Source organism: Calypte anna, chromosome 5A, assembly GCF_003957555.1.
Source record: "Calypte anna isolate BGI_N300 chromosome 5A, bCalAnn1_v1.p, whole genome shotgun sequence".
NCBI lineage: Eukaryota > Metazoa > Chordata > Aves > Apodiformes > Trochilidae > Calypte > Calypte anna.
Genome location: NC_044251.1, coordinates 5330337 through 5352075, shown reverse-complemented (window position 1 = coordinate 5352075; position 21739 = coordinate 5330337). Strand labels below are relative to the sequence as shown.

General features: G+C 41.1%; 1 protein-coding gene across 1 annotated transcript in view; it reads left to right on the top strand.

Moving 5' to 3' along the window:
* Nucleotides 1-264: 264 nt before the first annotated feature.
* LTK (leukocyte receptor tyrosine kinase) overlaps nt 265-21739 on the top strand; it is an 88925-nt gene continuing 67450 nt past the window's right edge. Inside the window, exon 1 of the mRNA XM_030451821.1 lies at nt 265-307. Within this exon, the coding sequence (XP_030307681.1) occupies nt 265-307 (43 nt within the window). The remainder of the gene's footprint in view (nt 308-21739) is intronic.

Genomic DNA, 21739 nt, shown 5'->3' with positions numbered 1-21739 from the left:
AGTAGCTGTCTTACGGATTTGCTGATCGTGCAGGAGCCCTATGCAAAGAGGGAGGGGGAGGAGGAGGAGAAGGAGGGAAGGAAGGAAGGGGAGGTGGCTCCAGGACCCATGCGAGCCTTCCTGAGCAGGAGGTGGGAATTCTCCTCCAAGGCAGCAGGAGCCCCAGCCCAGCCTCAGAGCTCCGGCAGCGCCCGCAGGAGGAGCCCGGAGCGTCCCCTCCGGAGCCGCGCACCCGGCTGAGACCTACCCGCACCCTGCAGAACCATGAACCGGGTCCCACAGCTGGTGCTGTGGGTCACCACGCTGAGTAAGTAACTTATTTTTCTTCCACCCATCTCCTTACGGTGCAAACATGCCCAGGGATTCAGACTTCTTTAATTGCCTGTTCTCTTTTACCTCTAAAAGCGGGACAAGATTCTTTTCAGAACAGCGGAGAGAAAAAAAGGAGAGGGGGGGGGTAAAGTACTGGCGTGAAACGTACATAAAGTGGGAGACATAAACGAAGATAAATCTTGGTGATTATGGTGTCTAAGCAAATTTTGTTCAGAGAAATGAATAACTAAGCTGTAGCTTTAGAAAGGCTGTTGCTGACTGGGGCTGCCAGTGGATGCTGTCACTGTGCAAGGGCTCAATGTGAAATTAACAGCCACAGCACAAGACCATTTTACTTCTCTCGTTACTGCCTTACTTACCTTCCCTGAGACTGTTTTGATAGATGGGATAAAGGGATGCTCCAGGAATCATAAAGGTTGCTTAGGGAATAAAGGTGTAGTTTGAAGAAGATGCTTTGTCAAAGGAGAAAGATAAGAGCCAGATGTAAAGGGAGCAGATAACAGGACCATGAAAGCTGGAGTTAGAAGCTCCCATCTAGAAAGCAGTGCTCAGACTGAGTTTGGAAAGGAATCTTTGTGCTGCTCTGTTTGTTGTCAGCTTCGGTTCTGAAACAGAGCAAGGAGAATGAAATAACAGTAGGAGAAAAGGAGGGAGATGCTGGGAGGGAAGCTGCAGTACTAAAAGTTGGGAAGCAGCAGGATGCACACAAGGAATGATGCCAGGAGAAGGTGTACGTGGCAAGCAAACGTGTTATGAAAACTGAGGAAAAACCTTTACCAGAAGATGCTGAACTTCTCAGAGAGAAGGGAATTAATTAGTACCTCAGTGCAGGGACAGGGACACCATCCTGACACTTAGACAAGGATCAGGAAACACTTCTGTGTTTCTCACAAGTCATAGTACTTCCCAGCAGGGAAGGAGGGAAGGCAAACTGGATGTTGGGGCTACAGTTTGCTCTTGTTAGTGCCATGAAATTCTCTATTTCCAGGTAAATGTTGAACCTGTATATAGGTCATTCTTTTCTATGAAGGCATGCTGGGACATCAGTTTTTAGGCAGGTTTCATCATTTAGTTCTATTATAATTGAATGTCAAGGCATAGCACAGAGTTTTTTTTAATGTCAGGCTTTTTCTGACCTGTTATTCCCATTGGGAGGAGGGTCAAAAGGTCCCAAGAGCAAGTGTGTGCCCCATTCAAGCAGAGCTTTGTGTCCCCACAGCCTCAGTTCTCATGGCATGAGGTCTCATCAGGAGCTGCTAACATCCCAGTGTTCTTGGTGTAGTGATTTTTCAATGTGCAAGTAAGGTTAGGGTAAGGAATAGTCATATTTGCTTCATCTCCAAGTATGTAATTTTGAAGCATGACTGTACTAGGATAGAGATTAAAAAGGTGTGTTTCAGAGAAAGCAAGTAAAGAGCTAAATGAAAACAAATGTACATTTTACAATCTGTCCAATCTTCTGCCAAAAATAATCTCAGTCACCCAGGGAGAGAGTTGGACGCATGAGCATTTAACTGTGTAGCTCCTGTTACAGTCTTCACATAGGGGTTTGTCTCACTGGGTTTTTATGGCCAGATCCCAGACTCTGCAGTCAATTATTTTAAAAACCACTTGTGTTTCCACTGAGGAAGTTTTCCTGGAGCATGGTCTCAGAGTGGCTTTACATTTCCTTCTTTATTTGGAAAGCCCTGGGTCTTGGTCATTTTGGATTTGGTCATCATTGGATTTTACAGGCCCACTTTTTTCTATTTTGTTTTACTGGCTGCCATGTGCATTTCTAGTGAGCTATATCCTAAAAGGACAATTTCCATTTGAAAATTTTTCACATGCCAAAACACTGGAAGAGGTCAAAACTCCTTTTGGTGCAAAAATTAAGACTCTCTGAGAAAACTCAGAAACTTGTAGAGAAAAGCAGCAGAGAAAAAACTCAGAAAAAGAACTGCAAAACAAACAACAACAATACCAGGAAAGAACTCTGTGCAAAAATGTGCATTGTTCAGTGTGAAAGCAATTTCACAGTCATTCAGAGGCTGAGGTTGCACATTAAGGTCTCAAGAGATGGCTCAGAAAAAGGTGAAAACGGTCACCAGATGAATGTGTGAGAAAATTTTCTTTTATTTCAAGTACCAGCATTGCTTTGATGACTTGATCTTGGTGAAGGGTGGAGGCCAGACCTCTTCTCTATGAAAAACTGGGTTGTGTTTGGCTGGATGTTGTACTCTGGGTGTGGAAAGCAAACTCTCTGCAAAATTACAGCCCAAAACACATCCCCAGTAAACCTCTAACACCTTTCCAAAAGTGCACTCATGTTTCTGTCATTGCTCAGAGTTGAGCTATTGAGTATAATAACCACAGTTCTTGAGATAATATTAGTAGAGGCATATTGTCAAGTCTTTACAGCCCTTTCTAATACTTGGAGTAGAGCTGCCACAAAATAGCACATCTTATGTTTTATTTCAGTCTGAGGAATAGTTATGGTTTGGGGTTTCTGTGAGTACTTTCTGAGGCAAAGAGACACAGGGAGGTTGATGGCAGGTTTAGGACTAAACCAGCCAGCCTTTGGTTTGTTATTTTTTGTTTGCTTGGTTGGTTTTTTTGGTTTTTGTGTTGTTTTGTGTGATTTGTTTTGGTTTTTTGTTTTGGTTTGGTTTTGGGTGTTTTTTTTGTTTTGGGTTTTTTTTGGGGGGGATGGGGGTTTTCTGGTTGTTGTGGTTTTTGTGGGGGTTTTTTTTGTGGGGTTTTTTTGTAGTTGTTGGTTTTTTTGGTTTTGGTGGAATGTTATATCAGCATGGCAGTGCCCTATTCATGGATTCTACCTCTTACTTGCATTTTTCAGTTTTCTAACAATTTTCAAAAGCCCAGAATGTTTTCTTCCTCTCCCTGGGCTTGCCTGCCTCAGAATTGAGCTGGTCTGGTTTACAGTGGGAGTATAAACTGGGTTAAGTTTACTCGGTACACCCATGAAGATGCTATATAGGAGTATTTCATTTTGTTGTAAACTGACTTAAAATAAGCCAATGCCTCTCTTGTGTAGGCAAATCTTTCCTTTGTCTGTCTAGAGGAAAGAATGCCAAGAGCAGAAGGGATGGGGTCCTATGTTCTCTTTTGCTTCTTCACTGAAGAGCTGCTCTCTAATTTTCTTCTTGTTGTGCCTCTCTCTGCTCAATTAATGTAGCACAGAGCTACAGCAGTGGCTTCAGTATTTTCACCTAAATCACAGGATCACATCATATTTGTTCCAACCAGAAAAACACCAAGAGCTCCCTGAAATTTGTCTTAGGAATTAGGTTCATGGTCTCCTTTGCTGTGCAAGTGACAGTGTGTTCACAGATACTGTGCTCAGTTTATGCAATTCAAGGCACTGTGGCTGTCACTAAAAGCTAAATATTGGGTGGATGCCTTGAAATAACAGAAGAGAGTTCTTTTTAAGTTACAGACACTACAAAGCTGAGATAGAGTAGAAAAGGATAAGACAGAATCATGGAATCTCACAGTAAGGGAGCTCATGGGGTTTGTAAACTACAGCGAGAGGGAGGATGAAGGTATAGGAAGAAATCAGGGAGTGAGCTGTGTTTACTGTTACTTTAGAGCTGAAGACAATGTAATCAGCCATAGGAGAAATCCATCTTTCTGTCACTGTTACACAGTTTCTAACCAGTACATCAGGATCAAAGCTGGAGGAAAGGATGCTTCACTCCAGCAAAGTTTAAAAAGCTTTGCTCTCCCTTCCCCCCACTGCACCTGTGATGTCTGTGACTGGAATGGAGAGATATTGTCATCTTCAATTAATTTCTTTAAAACACTGATGTAGTGACACTAAAATGCTTTACAAAATGGCCTGGGTTTTTAGCTGGTATATGTGGAGATTTGTTTTGTGTGTGCACCAGTTAATTACTATTGCTCCAATCAGATGAATCTAGATGTTTTCTTTTTTTTTTTATTAAAGCTTTTGCTTAGAGATGCATTTTGTTAAAAAAATCTTTTTATGATTTAGTATCAAATATTTCATTCATTTTGACATGGAATGTTATAGTTCCACACTCTCTGAAATGTGCAGGTCTTTGCAATTTTATAAAACTTCTGACAAACTTTCAGGTTGACCTGTGACAGTCAGGGGTTTTTTTTGCTTGTTGGTTTTTACTTTGGGCTTGCCAGTAACTTGGAAAATCCTGTATTAAAGCTCAGTTATCTTGAATACCACATACCTGTGAGTATCTGGATTTTTGCATGCATGTGGTTCTCAGGCTGCTATTCACTACTGCACATATCCACAATATTTGTAGCTTGATATTAGATTGAATTCCTCAGAAATAAAGAAAACAAAGATAACCTGAACTCTTTGCAAACCTTTAGTAAGAGCAGAAGCACAAAGCAGCTGCTGGGAGAAGAGGCAGGTGAGCTCTTTACAGAAATAAATGGAGAGGAAAGAATCCAGGGAGTTCTTAGTTAATGCAAATTGATGGAGCTCTGTGCGAATAGAGTTAGAGCTGAGCAGCATCTTCCCTTCTATATCTGGAGACTTTTATGTGAGACTCTTGCAAGCAACCATGGTTTCTGTATTGAATGCTTAAATCAGAGGAGGAAAATAATGACATTAATTATGCTAATTAATTGGATCAGGGTTATACTCTTTTCCTGTCTCTCAGCATCAGTCCTTCCTCTTACAATTCCTCTTTCTCCCATTCCATTTATAATTGCTCCCCTGCTTCTCTCCCCTCCTGGTGTGTAAAAAAACCCGGTGCTTTGAGGCTTGTTCTCATCAGGATGGAATCTTGTTATCCACAAGGGTGGAACCCGTGGCAGGGAGGATTGCAGCCTGAAAACCTGGGGAGTGGAGGTGACTTGGAACTGGGCTGACAGAGATTGTTAAAACACTGACTCGATGTTTCAACAGTAAAACTTTTTATTGAGACAGATATAAGTAAAGCAGCGCGCTGCAGCGCGCTGGGCGGCCAGGGAGGCACAGCTTAACCACCGGCTTTCAAGTTCAATAAGGTAAAACCAGTCCTTTTATACTTCTCATAAGCCCCTTCCCCTTAGTCTCTTATCAGTTTATCATTGGTTTTCATTTCGCAGGCTCCCCCGCGAAAATAACTGACACAACTAGCGTGTCAGTCTCAAGCAATCCTTGAGAAGAAATCTGCAAAATTTCTGTAAGAAGAAATCTGTATAACTTGCAAAAAATAACCTTGTGAATTAATTGTAAGCAAAATGGATTTTTTCCTGGTGTAGAATATATTTTGCACTTCTATTAGGAGCTGAAAATATATAGGAAAAAAACTTTGCTTTAAACAAGCTTCGCGGGCTTCGCGCTGCTGCTGAGGGGAATGGTCACGTGACGTCCTGTTTCGCAGGCTCCCGCGCTTGGCCCCTCCTCCTGTTTTTCTGACTTTTCTTCCTTTAAAGTACGATTAAACATACGCTTTAAAATAACAGGATATAACATGCTACCTCAACAGGCAGCCCAAGCAAACATTATTAAATTGAAAGATACACTCAAAAAAACAATAAACTACAATTTTGAACCGTTATTTTTCACAGAGGTGCTCTGAGAGAACCAGGAAAACTGAGATGTCTTGTTGGGGGGGTGACAGAGGATATTGCTGGGTGATATGTGCCCAGGAGGGACATGCAGAGCCCTGGGTTCAGATTGTGCCTGGTTTAGTACTATCAGGGCTTGGAGGGACCATGCCTGGGGAATGTCAGGTGTCTGTTTATGGCAGATGTGCCAGAGGGCAGCTCAGGCTGTGGGACCTTTACAGATGAACAAATGTAGCATCCAGACCTTCCCAGACCTCTAAAGGACTCCCAGGCAAGTGGCTGGGGGTCACTGGAGCATTTTTTGCCTTCCTCAGGTGTGCACTTTCAAGGTGCTGTAACTCCACACTGCAGGTTCTTCCAGTGTCTGTGATACCAGCACAACAGGGCCCACGTAAGGAGAACAAAGAAAAATGACATAAAAAGAAACAGAACTCACCTCTCAGTCTTCCTTACCTAGAAAATGCAACTCTGCTGGATGTACTGAAGAAATAACAAACTCGGAATGTCAGTAAAATGTTGATCCACAAGCCAGGTTTTGTCTTCTTTTTTTTTTTTTTTTTTTTTTTTTTGAGAATTTCAGGTTGGTTGTCTGTATGTGCTCCTTAACAGATAGCTGACTGGAAAACACATGAAACTTGATGCAATTCTGTACAACCTTGTCTTCCACCCTTTAGCCTATCAACTAAATATGATACATTTATCCATGCATTTCAGTTACTTGCTTGGTGGTTTTTTTTTTTTGTTTGATTGGTTTTTCCCCCACTCTGTAGCACAGCATGTGTTTGAAGGAATAAAATGTAAAAATTTCTGGGGTTAAAGCACCCACCCCTTGCATCTATCTTTATATATCAAACATATAGCATATATAGCATATTTATATATCAAAAACATAGGAGTGATAAAATAATTGATTGAGAGCCACTCTGTGAAGTGCCATGGAGACCTTGTAATGGTGCAGAGAATGAAGTGCCAGAGGTGAGAAGCGTTCCTGCATTGCCATGGTGAAGAGTTTTTGTGGTGTCCAGGAGCCAAATGAAACCCAAATTGGAACATTTTGCCTGCCTCGAATCAGAACCAACCAAACCACAGCACTCATATTAAAACCTCAGTGAGAACTGAACCCAAGAGGTTACTGGTTCAGAGTCCCAGTTCACTGGAATCTTGGCTTCCCAAACCAGAGGGGCTGCTGGCATGGGAGGAACCTCAAACCAAGCGTCCCCATCAGTCCCTCACAAGCACCTGATTCCACCCAGCAATACAGAGCTGCTCTGAGTGGCTCTGTGACTGTGAACAAGAATTTTTTCCATGTTCTGAAGGTGAATTCTAAATTTCCAGGAACTTCCCATTGTGGCTCTGCCTCTCCCAACCTCTGCTCTGCTGCCCTGGTCTTGAGGAAGCAAGAGGAAAATGTTGGGATAAACACAGAAGGTGGGAAGTGGCCAGGGCTGGGGAGCAAAATGGAGCAAATCTTTTCCAGTGGAGACCATGGACCCAGCCAATGTGGTTTGAATTAACCAAAAAAAAAGAAAATTCACCTGGCACTTTTGCAGAGCTCAGAATCTTGACTAATATTTTAGCCAATGTAAGGACCACGGGTTATTAGACTTACACACTTCTAATACCTTAGATATCACTTTATTTTTTTTAAATTTTCTGCTTGCTTCTGTTGTTTAGCTGCAGTTTTACTTTTCCAAGTATCTGCAATTTATTTTTCTTACTGACCTCTGAGTGATTAACACATATTTGCTACTTTGACTGTAGGAAATAGAATTGTAGAAAAGCATGACTGAAATTTCCTTGGTCTTTAGCAGTTTTTTTAAAGTTTGTCCTATGGCATTCTGTTGTGTATTGTGCTGGAATTCAGATCTCTTTATATGAGTAAGACTTTTAAAGCATGGAATGCACAACAGGAGCAATTTTTTTGTGTTTGCAGTCACTACAGGAGCCCAAATTGTATTTTAAACCTCTGGAAGATGCTTTCTTTAACCCCATGCATGCTAACAGTTCAGCCTAGATTTTAATGAGGAACAGAACTGCATCAATTTTGTAAGCCCTTACAGCAAAGTCAGGGCAGAACACTTACTCTCACCGTATTTTATCTAATTATTTTTTTTTTAACTTTCCTGAAGTCCAGCCTGCCTCCTGGCCCTTCAAGATCTATCCAGTTTTAGGAGAATTTAAACTTTCCAAAGTTTGACAACTAGCGTGTCAGTCTCAAGCAATCGTTGAGAAGAAACCTGCAAAATTTCTGGAAGAAGAAATCTGTAAAATCTGCAAAAAATAACCTTGTGAATTAATTATAAGCAAAACAGATTTTTTTCCTGATGTAGAATATATTTTCCACTTCTATTAGGAGCTGAAAATATATAGGAAAAAATCTTTGCTTTAAACAAGCTGTCATCCTCACTTTTCTTTGTGGATGCAGTTATCTAAAACTCTGCACTACTCAGGGGTTGCGCAGGATTGATTGTGATAATATTTTAAATATATAATATATAGATTTCAGTTTTACTTGGACTTCATGTGGCATGTGTCTGTACAGTCTATCAGCTCTGGTAAATCTTTATAATTTTTAATTACCAGGGTACATGTAGAGTAAGCTAGAGAAGTTATTTCATTACTGACAGAAACTCCTTTGTGGCTGCAATTAGGAAGACTGATGAGAAGCAGCAGTTAATTAGCAATGTTAGGGACATTCTTCCACTGAGAATGGGGAAGGGTGCCTTATGTCAAGTAAATTTCAAATGTAGAAGTGCTGATTCTTCTGCTGGATTTCTTAGGGCTCTAGAAAGAAAATCAGTGTTCAGGCAATGCTTGCTCAGCTCTCCAGGGTTCATACCCACCTTAATCTCTCCTACCTACCAAGGTCTCATTTTAGCTGTGTCTGTCAAACTGTAGGGATGCTTTGAAATTATCTAGGTTAAAGGCTGGCTTTTTTTCTTCTTGTTAATCATTCCAAAGATCCAGTTGCAGTGTGACCCTATAGAACTCGTGTAGGTGCTGTTGAGGAGGGAGTGATTGCTGGGCAAGGACAAGAAATGGGGAGCTGGGGGGAAAGTGTTTTAGGAAATTCTTAAGCTTCACGAGGGAGTTCTGGATCTTGCCACCCAGTCATTGAAATCAGGGTATTCTGAAAACAAACTTCAGGGTTATTTAGGCTATGTAGCTCTGTGGTATCTGCTTTACATTTCCCCTGACTTTGACTTACAGATTTCCCATATTTCATTTAAAAAAGGGCCAAGAAAAAAAAATCTGTTTCTTTTTCAAGAAAGCAAGTACTGGACTTGAAATTTATCAGGTAGATTTCAGTGAGCTGGCAAACCCAGGTATGGATTTATACCAGTATGGAAACACAACCTTGTTAAACACTGGGTTTAGCTACCTAGTTCCGTTTATGACAGTTGCTTATCTTTTTGGACCTTGTTAACTTTTGGCATCCAGTTACCAAAACTTTTAACAGTTTTAGGGGACACTGTCAAAAACGCTGACTCTATGTTTAAAACTTTTTATTAAGAGAGATATAAGTAAAGCAGCGTGCTACAGCACGCTGGGCGGCTGGGGAGCCGTAGCCCCACCACCAGCTTGCAAATTCGATAAAGTAAAACTGGTTCTTTTATACTTTTCATAACCCCTTCCCTCAATCTCTTATCAGTTTATCATTGGTTCCCATCCCGCGGGCTCCCCCAGCACTGGTTCTTGCTTCGCGGGCTTCGCTCTGTTGCTGAGGGGAACGGTCACCTTATGTCCCTGTTTTGCGGGCCCCTGCGCTTGGCCCCTCCTGTTTGTCTGGCTTTTCTTCCTTACAAGTACGCTTAAACATACAGCCCAAAACAGGATATAACATGCTACCTCGACAGACTGACCAAACAAACATTATTAAATTGAAAGATACACTCAACAAAACAATAAACTACAATTTTAAACCCTTATTTTTCACAGACACAAAATTCAGACCAGTATTCTGCATGCTAGTATTGATGCTACGGTAGTGATGAGTAAGAGATACACAGTGTTGTTCTGTGGCCTTCAGATTTCCTTAGCCCTTCAGCCAAAATAATCTGTTTTCAGCTTTTACCCATACCATGCAGAGGCTTTTGCCATAGGATGTGCTGTGAAACAATTAGGGATCTGTTTTGAAGGTGAAGATCTCTGGTTTACAAAAGATAGACAGTAAAATAGTTTTGGACAAGGCTTAGATTTATACATAGAGAGGTTTATAAGCTCCAATATACACAGAAGTTCTGTGAATTTTCTAAAAAAGATCAGCTACATTTAGGAATATTGCTAAGCATGTCCTTGTATTCTTGGTGTCCCAAAGAAGCAAGAGATAAAGAACAAAGAAGCAAGAAATAAAGCTGGTGAGAAGTGGCAGTACCTTTGCCTGGTTTTTCTGAGGTTGGCCATATATAAATGTACAGCAAACACCTTTTTTGTCCTGCCTAAACTCTCCAAGCTCAGGTTTCACATCACAGGATAGGGTTAAAAACCATCAAATTAAACCAAACATATTTATGAGCCATCTGGTTTCTGAGTCTTTCCAGTTGATGTTTGCTATCCTGGGTAACTATTAAGCAATTTTTGTTGCTGTAATTTTTGTGTCATTATATGGCTCCAGAAACTACATGTTTAAGAAAAACACTGCAAAGAACCAAATTCAGAATGGAATTATAAGCACTGGCAGCACTGGAGACATTTGTCATTCTTTCATTTGTACTAAAATATTTCTTAAAGTAAATGTAGAGAACAAATTTCTTTTTCTTTTTTTTTTCTTTCAATGTGACAAATTTAAGTTAGGCAAGTGAACTGAAGGTTGTATTATCTATCTCTTACAATATTGCAAGGGGAATCAGACTTCATGAGGGTGATTTCCAGTACTGCCACAATGATTTCTGTATTTCTGTATGATTTGAGGAAGGCTACTTAGTCTTGCTGCCTTAGTTCTTCTTTGACCTATTTTATCTCCCTTATTAAGACATAATGAGATATAAACCAGTATGTTCTAGTTCCTTGAAACAGATCCAGTGCACAGATTTTATTTTTTTTTTCGTTGGCCCTTTCTTTGATGAAATAGGGAAATCTGTAAGTCAAAGTCAGGAGAAATGTACAAGTGTTGCTCTAAAAAAAAGTAGATTTTTTTTTTTTTACATTGAATGTTTGGTTACTGATAAAAGGTTTCTGCCAGCATTCGGTTTTCAACTGGTGGAGGAAACAGAAGAGTTCTTTACAGGTGTGCATTTGTATTGTGTTTCCATTATGTGTCCTTATCTGCTCCTGAGATAGCACAGCACCAATGAATATATTTAAAGTACCCTGGTGTTTCTGTGGTGATGTGATTGATATTCCTCATGCCAGCTCAGTCTTTGGGGACACTGAGTCAGCTTTCAGAGTATGGTTTCATCTGGGAACAGAGAGGAGACTCTGTAGGTATAATTGCTGGTGTTGGGTTTCTAGGTGCAACCAAATGCTGGGGTTATTAGGAAGTAACATGTTCTGTGAATCCTGGCTGAAGCACAGTAATCAGTTTCCCTTTCTCTGACTCCCTCCATCTCCCCTTTTTTGACAGAGCTGTGTGCTGACATTTATCAGTTTCATTAAGTCAAACTGGATTATCTGGCTCCTAGAGCCTTTCTGACTCTTTTGTCTATGGTGCACAGCCATTCCCAATCTCCCCCAATTCCACCCCATCCTGCCTCTTCCCTTTCTCCTGTGCCTTCCTATCTCTTGCACGCAGGGAGCAGGAGCTCCTGGTTGGCTGAGTAGGAAGGATGCAACCAGTGTCTGTGGGTCCAGTAAGAAATATAGAATCATAGAATTGGCTGAGTTGGAAGGGACCTCAGAGATCATCAAGTCCAACCCTTGAATCCACTCCCGCTGCGGTTCCCAGCCCATGGCACTGAGTGCCACAGTCCAGTCCTCTTTTGAAATATCTCCAGGGACAGAGAATCCACTACTTCCCTGGGCAGCCCATTCCAGTGTCTTGATCACCCTCTCGTAAAGAAATTCTTTCTAATCTCCAACCTAAACCTCCCCTGGCACAACTTGAGACTGTGGCCTCTGTCTTGCTGAGAGTTGCCTGGGAACTCTCAACCCCCCCGGCTCCAAGCCTCCTTTCAGGGAGTTGTAGAGAGTGATGAGGTCTCCCCTGAGCCTCCTCTTCTCCAGCCTGAACATCCCCAGCTCCCTCAGCCTCTCCTCATAGGATCTGTGCTCAAGTCTCTTCACCAGCCCAGTTGCCTCCTTTGGACCTGCTCCAGGACCTCAATCTCCTTCCTGAACTGAGAGGCCCAGAACTGGACACAGGACTCAAGCTGTGGCCTCACCAGCACTTGAGTACAGGGGCAGAATCCCTTCCCTGGACCTGCTGGCCACACTGTTCCTGATCCAGGCCAGGATGCCATTGGCCTTCTTGGCTACCTGGGCACACTGCTGGCTCATGTTCAGCTTCCTGTCAATCCAGACTCCCAGGTCCCTTTCAGCCACTCTGTGCCCAGCCTGGAGCTCCCCATGGGGTTGTTGTGTTGAACCTCATCCCGTTGGAATCAGCCCAACTCTTCAGGCTGTCCAGGTCCCTCTGCAGAGCCCTCCTGTCTTCCAGATGATCGACACTCCCCCCAGCTTAGTGTCATTGCAAATTTGCTGATGATGGACTCAATCCCCTCATCTAAATCATCACTAAAGATATTAAACAGAACTGGGCCCAACACTGGTCCCTGGGGGACACCACTAGTGACTGTCCACCATTTTGATGCAGGCCCCGTTCAGCACCACTCTCTGGGCCCGGCCCTCCAGCCAGTTCCTAACCCAGACAGAGTGTCCCTGTCCAAGCTGTGGGCTGACAGCTTCTTCAGGAGAATGCTGTGGGAGATGGTGTCAAAGGCCTTGCTGAAGTCCAGGTAGGCTCCATCCACAGCCTTCTCCTTATCTCATAAAAGGAGATCATGTTGGTCAGACAGGACTGCCCTTCCTAAACCTGTGCTGGTGGTCTGATCCATGTCTGCACTGCTCTTTGGAGTCTGAGGTCACATTGTAACTTGGTGTTCCCAGATTGCTGCCTTTTGCCACTGCTTGCCGCAGCATTTTTTTTTGGAGGTGTGTTCAGGACTCCTCACTGGCACACAGTGTACTCTGGGTCCACCCACAGGCCATGGCAGGATGGCTCAGGCAGGTTGTGTACCCTGGCACTTCCCTTTTTTCCAACTCTCTTGAGCCCATCTCCTTTCTACCATGTTCATTTGGCATCAATCCTTGAGACTTTGGACCCATGATCTCTGCTTTCTACTCCTACAAGGGCATTTTGTAATGGCACAAACCAACCAACTTCCCCTCATCCTCATGGCTCTTTTCACCTTCTGGTCATTGGTTTCTTGTTTCTCTGGTTACCTGTTTATTTTGGAGTGTCTTTCTCTAATTCACCTTTGAAGTAACATCTGTGGTATTTAGGACTAACCTGGCATGGTCTGTAAATTATTTGTGGTGCTTTTCTTGTCAGCTGTGCAAAATAGTCTCCAATTTCTTAATTGTAAGTCATGTGAACTTGTTTGCTTCTGGAGAGGGTCTGGAGTAGCAGCCCATGGTGCTAACAGAGAGTTTCTGCCATCAAAAGTAAAAAAATCCATTCTGACTTCTCCAAGTCTGTTGAGTTGGGATTTAAAGAGATTGTGAACTGTTCTCTTGCTTTATTATATTATTTTGGTGTCTTACATTGTTCCATTTGAATCTTTAATTAAATACACATAGGTGTTTATATATATATATATATATATACACATGCAGAAGATTGGGAAATTATTGTTGTTAGTAAACTTCAAACACCTTCTCTCTCTCCTCTTTCATTCTTTCTTTCCATTGCTCTTCTCAATTCACATATTTTGGATAGTCATAGCCTACCTTGCGGGATTCCTTTGGAAATCAAGAGATGTCTGATCTAGGGGGTCTATATTCTAGTTTTCAGTTTCTGCTCATGTTCTTAACATTTGCACCTTAATTTCTCTTTGTTAATTGTCTTATCTGGCTCTCATCATCCTGCTTTGTCTCTCCTTCCTCAATGTAATTCCCATCCACTTCTCTTCATTCCTAAAGAAGGATTTTCCTGGACACCAGATGATTAGATACTAGTGCAGATTTACTGGAAACATTTTTCACTGCAGTTAACCTAGTGATCTATGTAGTCTTAGTTCAATGGACATCATGTGAGCTCTTTTTCTTCTAGGTTTGCTCGTTCTTCACTGGAGTCTGTGCCAGTGATGATAAAAGCCCTACATTTCCCTGGGTTGCGTGTAAAAATATTTTTTTAAACTTCAGCTTGCTTCCTAGACATCCATTTCCTTGGAAACCATTTTTTTTATGCCATGTGGCTGCTGGACAGGCTCTGGTTCTTCATCTGCATCTTTCATCTTCTGGATTTTTCTTCAAAGTCACTACTTGATGCTGAAGTTCTCCACAGCATAATATAAAGGACTTCTCCCTTTTCCATATCCTGGTATTTACTGTGGGAAATGGATGTCATGGAGGAAAAGAATAGAATGGGACCCTTAAGAGCTTCCTTACAGAAGACACCAAAGCAGCCTTGGCTCCTACAGAACAAACCCCAGGTAACACAGAGTACTGGGGAGGTTAAATACAGGAGTTTGGTCATGAAGAATACAAGGGATACCAACAGAAAAATCAGTTTTTAATCTTGTACTTTTCTCTAACCTAGCTGAGCTGATCCAGATAGCAGTCTCCTATTGTCACGTGAGAGTTTTCTAGCACATTTTTAAGAAGTGCAAAGTAAATGTGTGACAAACCAATTCCCTGTGTGGCACTTACAGCCATGATTTCTTTTGGCCAACTCAAGCCATTTAGCCAGTGAGCAGTTTAAGCTGGTTTTCCAGGCTCTTCCTGTAAAGCTTTTATCTCCCTATTAACTAGCTTAGATTTAACACCTAAGTACTAGGTAGCTGAAGTCATAAATCCCACTTTTATGTTTTTACGGGACAATTTATGGTAAGAAATAGCTCAATCTCTTGTGCATCCCACCTTTTCACAACTTATGCCTATGAAAACTAAATTTTGGCATAGAGCAATTGGAATCTCTCATTCTGGAAAGGAATTTGGCAGACACTGAGAGGAGATTTGTGGCAATACTTCCATATTTTCCTGGCAGTATGGAAGAGAAATTATAGAGGATGGAATCTTCCATGCTGCTCCACTATAGCTGCTGCCAAGGGGCTGGTGGTAGGCAAACTGCTAGGTGAAGTTTAGCAAAAAAACTCCAGTACTTATAGTCTCATATGAAAATATAATTTGAGAAAGATGTCTCTTTCTGACAAAGGAAAACCAGAAGACCACAAGCTCTGATGCAACTGCATAAATCTCGTCTGTTAACTGGAAAGCTAAATTAAAAGTGAAAATAGTTGTGGTCTAAATAAGAGGATAAAGCAAGTTACTGTGAAAAATAGACTGGGCACTAGGAGGAAAGCTAGGGGTTTGCAAGGTTGATATGAGCTGTATTTCCCTGGTATTAGGATTGATGGCACACCTATTATTAACCTGTACCAAACACACAGTGTGTAAACAAGAGTTCAGAAATGCCACTGAACACATCACATTGTTGCAAATATGGTACCAAAAAATCTTACAAAAGAAACAGAAAATGCAAAGGTTGAAACCTGCTCTCAATGAACAGACCTAGAAGGTCCCAGTCAAAATACATTAGATTATTATTATTATTTTCTCTAACTTGCAAAGCAGCTGAATATCCCTGTGGAACCCAAGAGCTTGCTGCCTGAAAGCTTCCTGGTGTATTCTCCAGAGACCCATCATGTTCTTTTATATTCATACCACCCAGTGGATTGTAAAAAATTCAGTACCAACAAATAAACTAATGAATGCCATTAAAAAGAAAAATCTGGGAAGGAAGGAAGGAAGGAAGGAAGGAAGGAAGGAAGGAAGGAAGGAAGGAAGGAAGGAAGGAAGGAAGGAAGGAAGGAAGGAAGGAAGGAAGGAAGGAAGGAAGGAAGGAAGGAAGGAAGGAAGGAAGGAAGGAAGGAAGGAAGGCTGCCTTTTCGTACAGATTTAGCAAAAAGGATCTCAGAAGCAGTTTTCTGCCACGTTTGGGAAAGCTGGTAGAGTATGGCCTTGTCATTAGAAAATCACCAGCAGCAGATGTAGTTTGAAATTGGTGGGTTTGTTGCAACTTGAGTGTTAGAAGACTGAAAAGAGTTCATGAGCTGTAGGGATTCATGAGGACACTGTTATTATAGTCCCTACAGAATAAGGTGGGCTTAAGACAGCCTTTTATTCCATGAAACATTGTCTCTTTAATGCTCTTCCTGTTGGTATTTACTCAAACTTAATGCAATTTTTCCATTATTTTGCTCAAACTTGTAATAAAAATCCAGCATATCATTTGATTCCCCTTTTGCCCTCTTTAAATATTAAGAAAATGCTTTCTTGCTTACTTTTCATACTGAGATACTTCCAGCATTTTGAGACTTTCTAAAATGACTGTTACAGCCAGTTTGTAAGGACTCTTGGGTTCAGGTTGTTTAGAGCTCTTGATTTTTAAATTTTTCCTTTTTTTTTTTTTTAATGAAATTTTTGACAGCAATGTTGCAAAAACAGAGTTTATATGAAAGCAGCTGAAGGAGCAGACAAATCTTAATAGGAGGAAAAGGCAATGAAGTGCGCACTGGAGTATTTAAGGGTGTTCATTCTTAGTTACCATAATCAGAATTCCATAAAGAAGCTGAGACAGCCCAGGAGGGCTTTGATGCAACTGATTAAAGAAAATCTTAAGTGATCTTTTAATAATTTTTCACAAAACCTGAGAAATGGGCTAATTTGGAAATTAGCAGAAAGCACTGAATGGATGACAAGGGTGTTAACTGTTTACTTCTTCATGAGGATAGACTTTTTTTTTTCTTTTAAGTGTTTTAAGTTCAATAAAATTGTGACCAGGCTGAGGAAGGAAAGCTTGATAGGAGTTTGCTCATCCCATAGCAGTAAACACTAGAAACCTGTGTTACAGATACTACAGCAGCATCAAACTTCAGAAAACTAACATAATGTTGTAAAAGTCCTTTCTGGGAATAGAGATCGTAAGTTTTCTTAGAGGCATGATCCAAAAACATCATGTAATGAGTGCCCCATGCTCTCCTACCCAACCACAGGCCTCTCTCTCCCTCACAAAGTAAATCTGTGTCCAGATGATGGAAACAGTTTAAATAGAAGACTTGGAAATAAGGTTATTCCCAGCATGAGATGTTTCTGGAAAAAATGGTGCTGTGACAAACACAAAAATATCTAATGTAGAAGTTTAAGAGAGTATTTTCTGCCACTGTCCAAAATTTCAAGTATTAAAATGTAACGTGCCTAGCACTATCGAGTTGCTGGCTATTTAGTTACAATATATATATGATATATATGATTGTGTGAAAATATAATATAGCATGTAACCAGAAATATCATATTTCAGCTTCAGTGCCCTGCTTTTTACTAAAAAAAAAAAAAAAAAAAAGGAAACTTTGGTCAGTAGCTGTTGCCATTAAAAGTGTAAGTATCAGGGTAAAGAAGAAATGTGTAGCCAACTCAGGAAGCTACCTTAGCCCATAGAAAGTGTTAGTCTACTTGAAATAAACAGGAAAGATTTCATTTTATTAGCTGTTATTCCAATTTACTTGCAACCGAATTGGAATAATTTCTATCCAAATACATCTGGGTAAACTTTAATTTTCATAAAATGAAATGACACACTGAAAAACCTGAAGGGAAAATTTAATCCTGCATAGCTCAGACCAGACTTTCTCTACGTTTTCTCAGTGTTTAGGAGGTTTGTGAACAATCACATGGGGTTGTTGGGGTTTTTTTGGGTGTTTATTTTCAGACCTCTGTTGGCAGTGTGCATGAGTTTGGTTTGGAAGCAATGGTTCAGCTGTGAGTTAGAGCAATGAAGATTCTGGGGTCCAAGAGGAAATGAAGCTAAAATCACCCCAAAGAAAGGAGTTCAGGAGCATACTGGATATTGTCACCTCTTCCCCCCAGCTGAGCAATGGTTTTGTCACATTCACTGCTGCTGGTTGCACCATTGAATCCCTGAGTAACTGGAAGTCCATCCCAGGCCTGACAACTTGAATTTATTTTTATTTTTAAAAGAAACAATATCATTGTTAGGAAGAGTGGCTCTATCTCATCATCCACCAGTCCTGTAGAATAGAAAAATATCTCCACTTTTGAGTAGCCAGAAAGTGAAGACATGTCCTTGGCAGTGTCAGCACAACTCAGTCCTGAAACATTGGGATTCATCCTTCCTAGGCCATCCAGAGAGGATTCAGTTCTGTCACAAATCCATGACTGGCAGACATGCAAGGAACTGCTGTCTAGAGGTAATTTTTTTGTCTTGATGGGAAGCCCCCAGACAGATCATGCCATTTGGACATTTCTCCCTTTAGAGAAGAGTAATCTCATTTTATTATTAGTTTTTGCTTTCTTACCAAGCTCCTGCACTGTTTGGTGTCAGGAATTGCAGTCATCTGCATCAAAGCTTCCAAGATAAAGCAAAAAAGAATGAAAGAAACAAAAAAAACCCACCCCAAAATCAGCCTCATCTTGTCTTCCTTTAACTATGAAGGAGGGAAACTTCCTTCTTTGTTACACTACAGACTATGTGGAGTGTGGGTATGGTTGAAATGGTGGGAAATAATTCTGTTAGTAGTTCCCTGTATGTAAACTGGGAGAGAGAGAACTGGATAGGACTTTTTGAACCCAGAATCAGGTGAAGAGGGGTTATTCAGAGCTAGCACTGGGTGTTACCAACCTGTTCTAACAATGACTTTTGTAAAACATTTGGAGTTTTTATATGCAAAATCATATGGAGGAGCAGCAGCACAATAGTGGTTCGTGTCACAGCAAGGTTGTACAAGAAAGAAGCTTTCTGCACTGTCTTAAAATGTGTTCAAGGGTTTCAAGTTGAAATGTCACATCCTTCTACAGCTGCACCAAGACCACTGTCCTAGGGCAGAATTGAGGTGCAGCTTCAGACCAAAGGAAAAGAGGCATCATTATCAATCTCTGGGTGGAGGACTGATGGAAAGCAATTCTGTCTGTGTTAACCTTGCAATTTGATTTGATTAGCTGATGCATTTATTTGATAATTTCAGAATTTGATTATTTAAGACATTGCCATTACCCGGTTCATTTATTGATCCAAATTCTTCGTGACCTAGACTTGGCTATGATTAGATTTTAATTTAGAGAATTTAAACCAGTTTTTGCCTGGTCATATGTTGTTCTTAATATTTCCCTGCTAATTTTTAGAAAGAAAAATCTATGCAGAGTGCATAGATCTATATTCTGTATATTCCTGACTCTCTTAAACCTAGGAGCCATGAGGGGAAAAAAATTATAATTTAGCTTTGGTTTGTGAAAGATTAGTTGCCTGTCTTTAAATTAAATCTTTTGTTCCCACAAAGGAACACAATACTTCAAACATCAGTGAAATAACACCCTGTAAGTTACAGTTTGTCCATTACAAGGTTCAGAATTACCCAGTAACAGGAAATTATCCACAAACTGGTAGCAAATCTCTTTGATACATCAGTTCAAATCCATAAAACCATGTTATTACTGTACTGTGAACCGAGTTATCAGAAATGACTCTGAAAATAGCAACAAAAAACCCCATCTAAAGCCCCAACATTTAGCCTGAAATGCCATTATATCATTCAAAATGTCTTACCAAGCTAACATATTCAGAGACCTGGTTGGAGGTAAAAAAATTCTGTATTTAACAGGCTTCTTCAGTGCAAGGCAGTTAATCCTGAAATGGTTATGAGTGAGCACACTGCTAGGGAGATAGGGCAGAGGGAAAGCTGTAACTGTGTCCAACCATTGGTGGGAATCAAGGCTGGATTTCAATAGAGAGGTGCAAAGCTCCACCAGGAGGTCTGTTCTGCAGGAAATACTAACATGTGAGATAGCCAAACGTAGCCCTGCAAGACATCTTGACTCCCTATTGCTTGAGTGTATCTAGAACACTTTGGAAAAAAGTGTCAGTGATGCTAAAGCCTGGTTTCTTCATGGATTTTTTTGCCTGTTTGGTGTTCACACCAAGCTACTTGGGCTTTATGTCATGGTAGAGTAACCTGCCCAAGCAAAGGGGAGTCAAGGCTGTGATTTCCAGTGGATTCACCTGAGCAGCCAGTCCTGCTGCCAAAGTGTGGGACCACAGGACCAGTTGGGTCCCTCAGGTTATTGAGTGGAGCTTCCCACAATCCCAGGCAGCCCTGCCATGGAAGTTGAAATGAGAAAGGACCACAAAGCATTCATCCTGTGCTAGGGGTGCTGGAAATGCAAAAAAGCAAGAACTGGCTGTGATGCTAAACTCTCAAATCTATGGCAATGGAGCGGGGCTGTCTTACAGGTTTTCTGATCCAGGTACAGAAGCCAAGGATTAAGTCTTATCTCTTTTCCAGGTGCCAGTTGCATCCTTCTACCTGAAAAGAAAGTTGCATGCCAGTTATCACTTGGTTTGAACTGGATCACAAAGATCCAGATACTGCTGCAGCCCTGCAGAAGTATCAAACCAAAGTCTGTAACTGAACATGTGCTCTGTTGATGCTTGTGGGAGCAGCAAAAAGTAGTAGTATAAGTTTTGTTTCACTAGCTTGCTCCTTCTAAACATCTGAAATCAATTTTGAACAGCTTAGATAAGAGTAACCCACATGCTAGGATGCTTCCTTTTGAAGAGAATATGCTGAAAGGAAATGACTTTGCTGAATTTCTAAAATGCTTGTTGTAAATTTTCCAAGGAAATTGTCCTATGTATCAGTCCTAGGAGAAAGGAAGTGAAGTGCTAACTGTGCAGCATGCCTGCAGCCCTGGTTTTTTTTGGTAATAAAAAAATCGGGGTCATCCTTCCCTGCTCTGCTGTAACTCAGTGATTAGGCTGGCTTCTAAAGAGCGGAGTTAGGTTCTAACACCACTAATGATATTTCTCATAGATGTCTCCACTAATGGCATAATGAAAAAGTAAGAGGCTTTCAGGGTATTTACTGGTCCCCTTGATACAAGCTGCAAGTTCAATTGGATGACTTGATTTGCCTCTTTCCTCCCAACTCTCAAATAACCAAATCTGTGGAAATGGCAGAAGCAGCATGGGCAGAAGACACTTCAGTCTTGGCTTATGTATTGAATGCAAAAACCATTCAAAACTGGTCGTTATCCACAAAATTTTACACATACCAACAGATTGTGACTTTCCCTGCTTTGCCTTAAGGCAGGAGCCTCTTGTGTTTCTTGTTCATCCAACATTAGTGTGCAATTAAAACTCTCCATCATGGGCTACAAGACCTTGTTTTATGGTCACTGCCTTGACAATAACAGAAATAACAAACCAGGTGGTAGAGGACATCTTCAGAAGATATAGGATGTAGGCTTGACTCTGTTGCTCATTTCTTTTGCAACACCTGCTATCTATCCCTGTCTTCTGGAAAAAAAACACCCTGAACAATTAACAGAAATAAAGCTTTTAACATTTTCCTAGCTTGAGGGCTTTTCAGCCTAAGACATAAAGCAATGGGGTTTTACACACATATATGTTGGGGTAGGTAACAAAAGTGATGGTTGAGCATGTATGGATTGCAAAGTAGCTCTGAAAAGATGCTTGAGAAAAGCAATCAATTAAAAACATTATGGCTTCAGGGAATGGGGACAGAGGAAGAGCCTTTTTCAGAAGGAGGAGAGAGCTGCTTTTGCATGTCAGATATGTGATGGGCATTAGCAGCAGGAATTACAGACAGTGCCCTGAAGAAAGAATCAAATTGTCTGTTGAAGACAGTGGTAAAATGTATATCCTCTCCTTTAACAAAAATAACTGTGTTTTTCC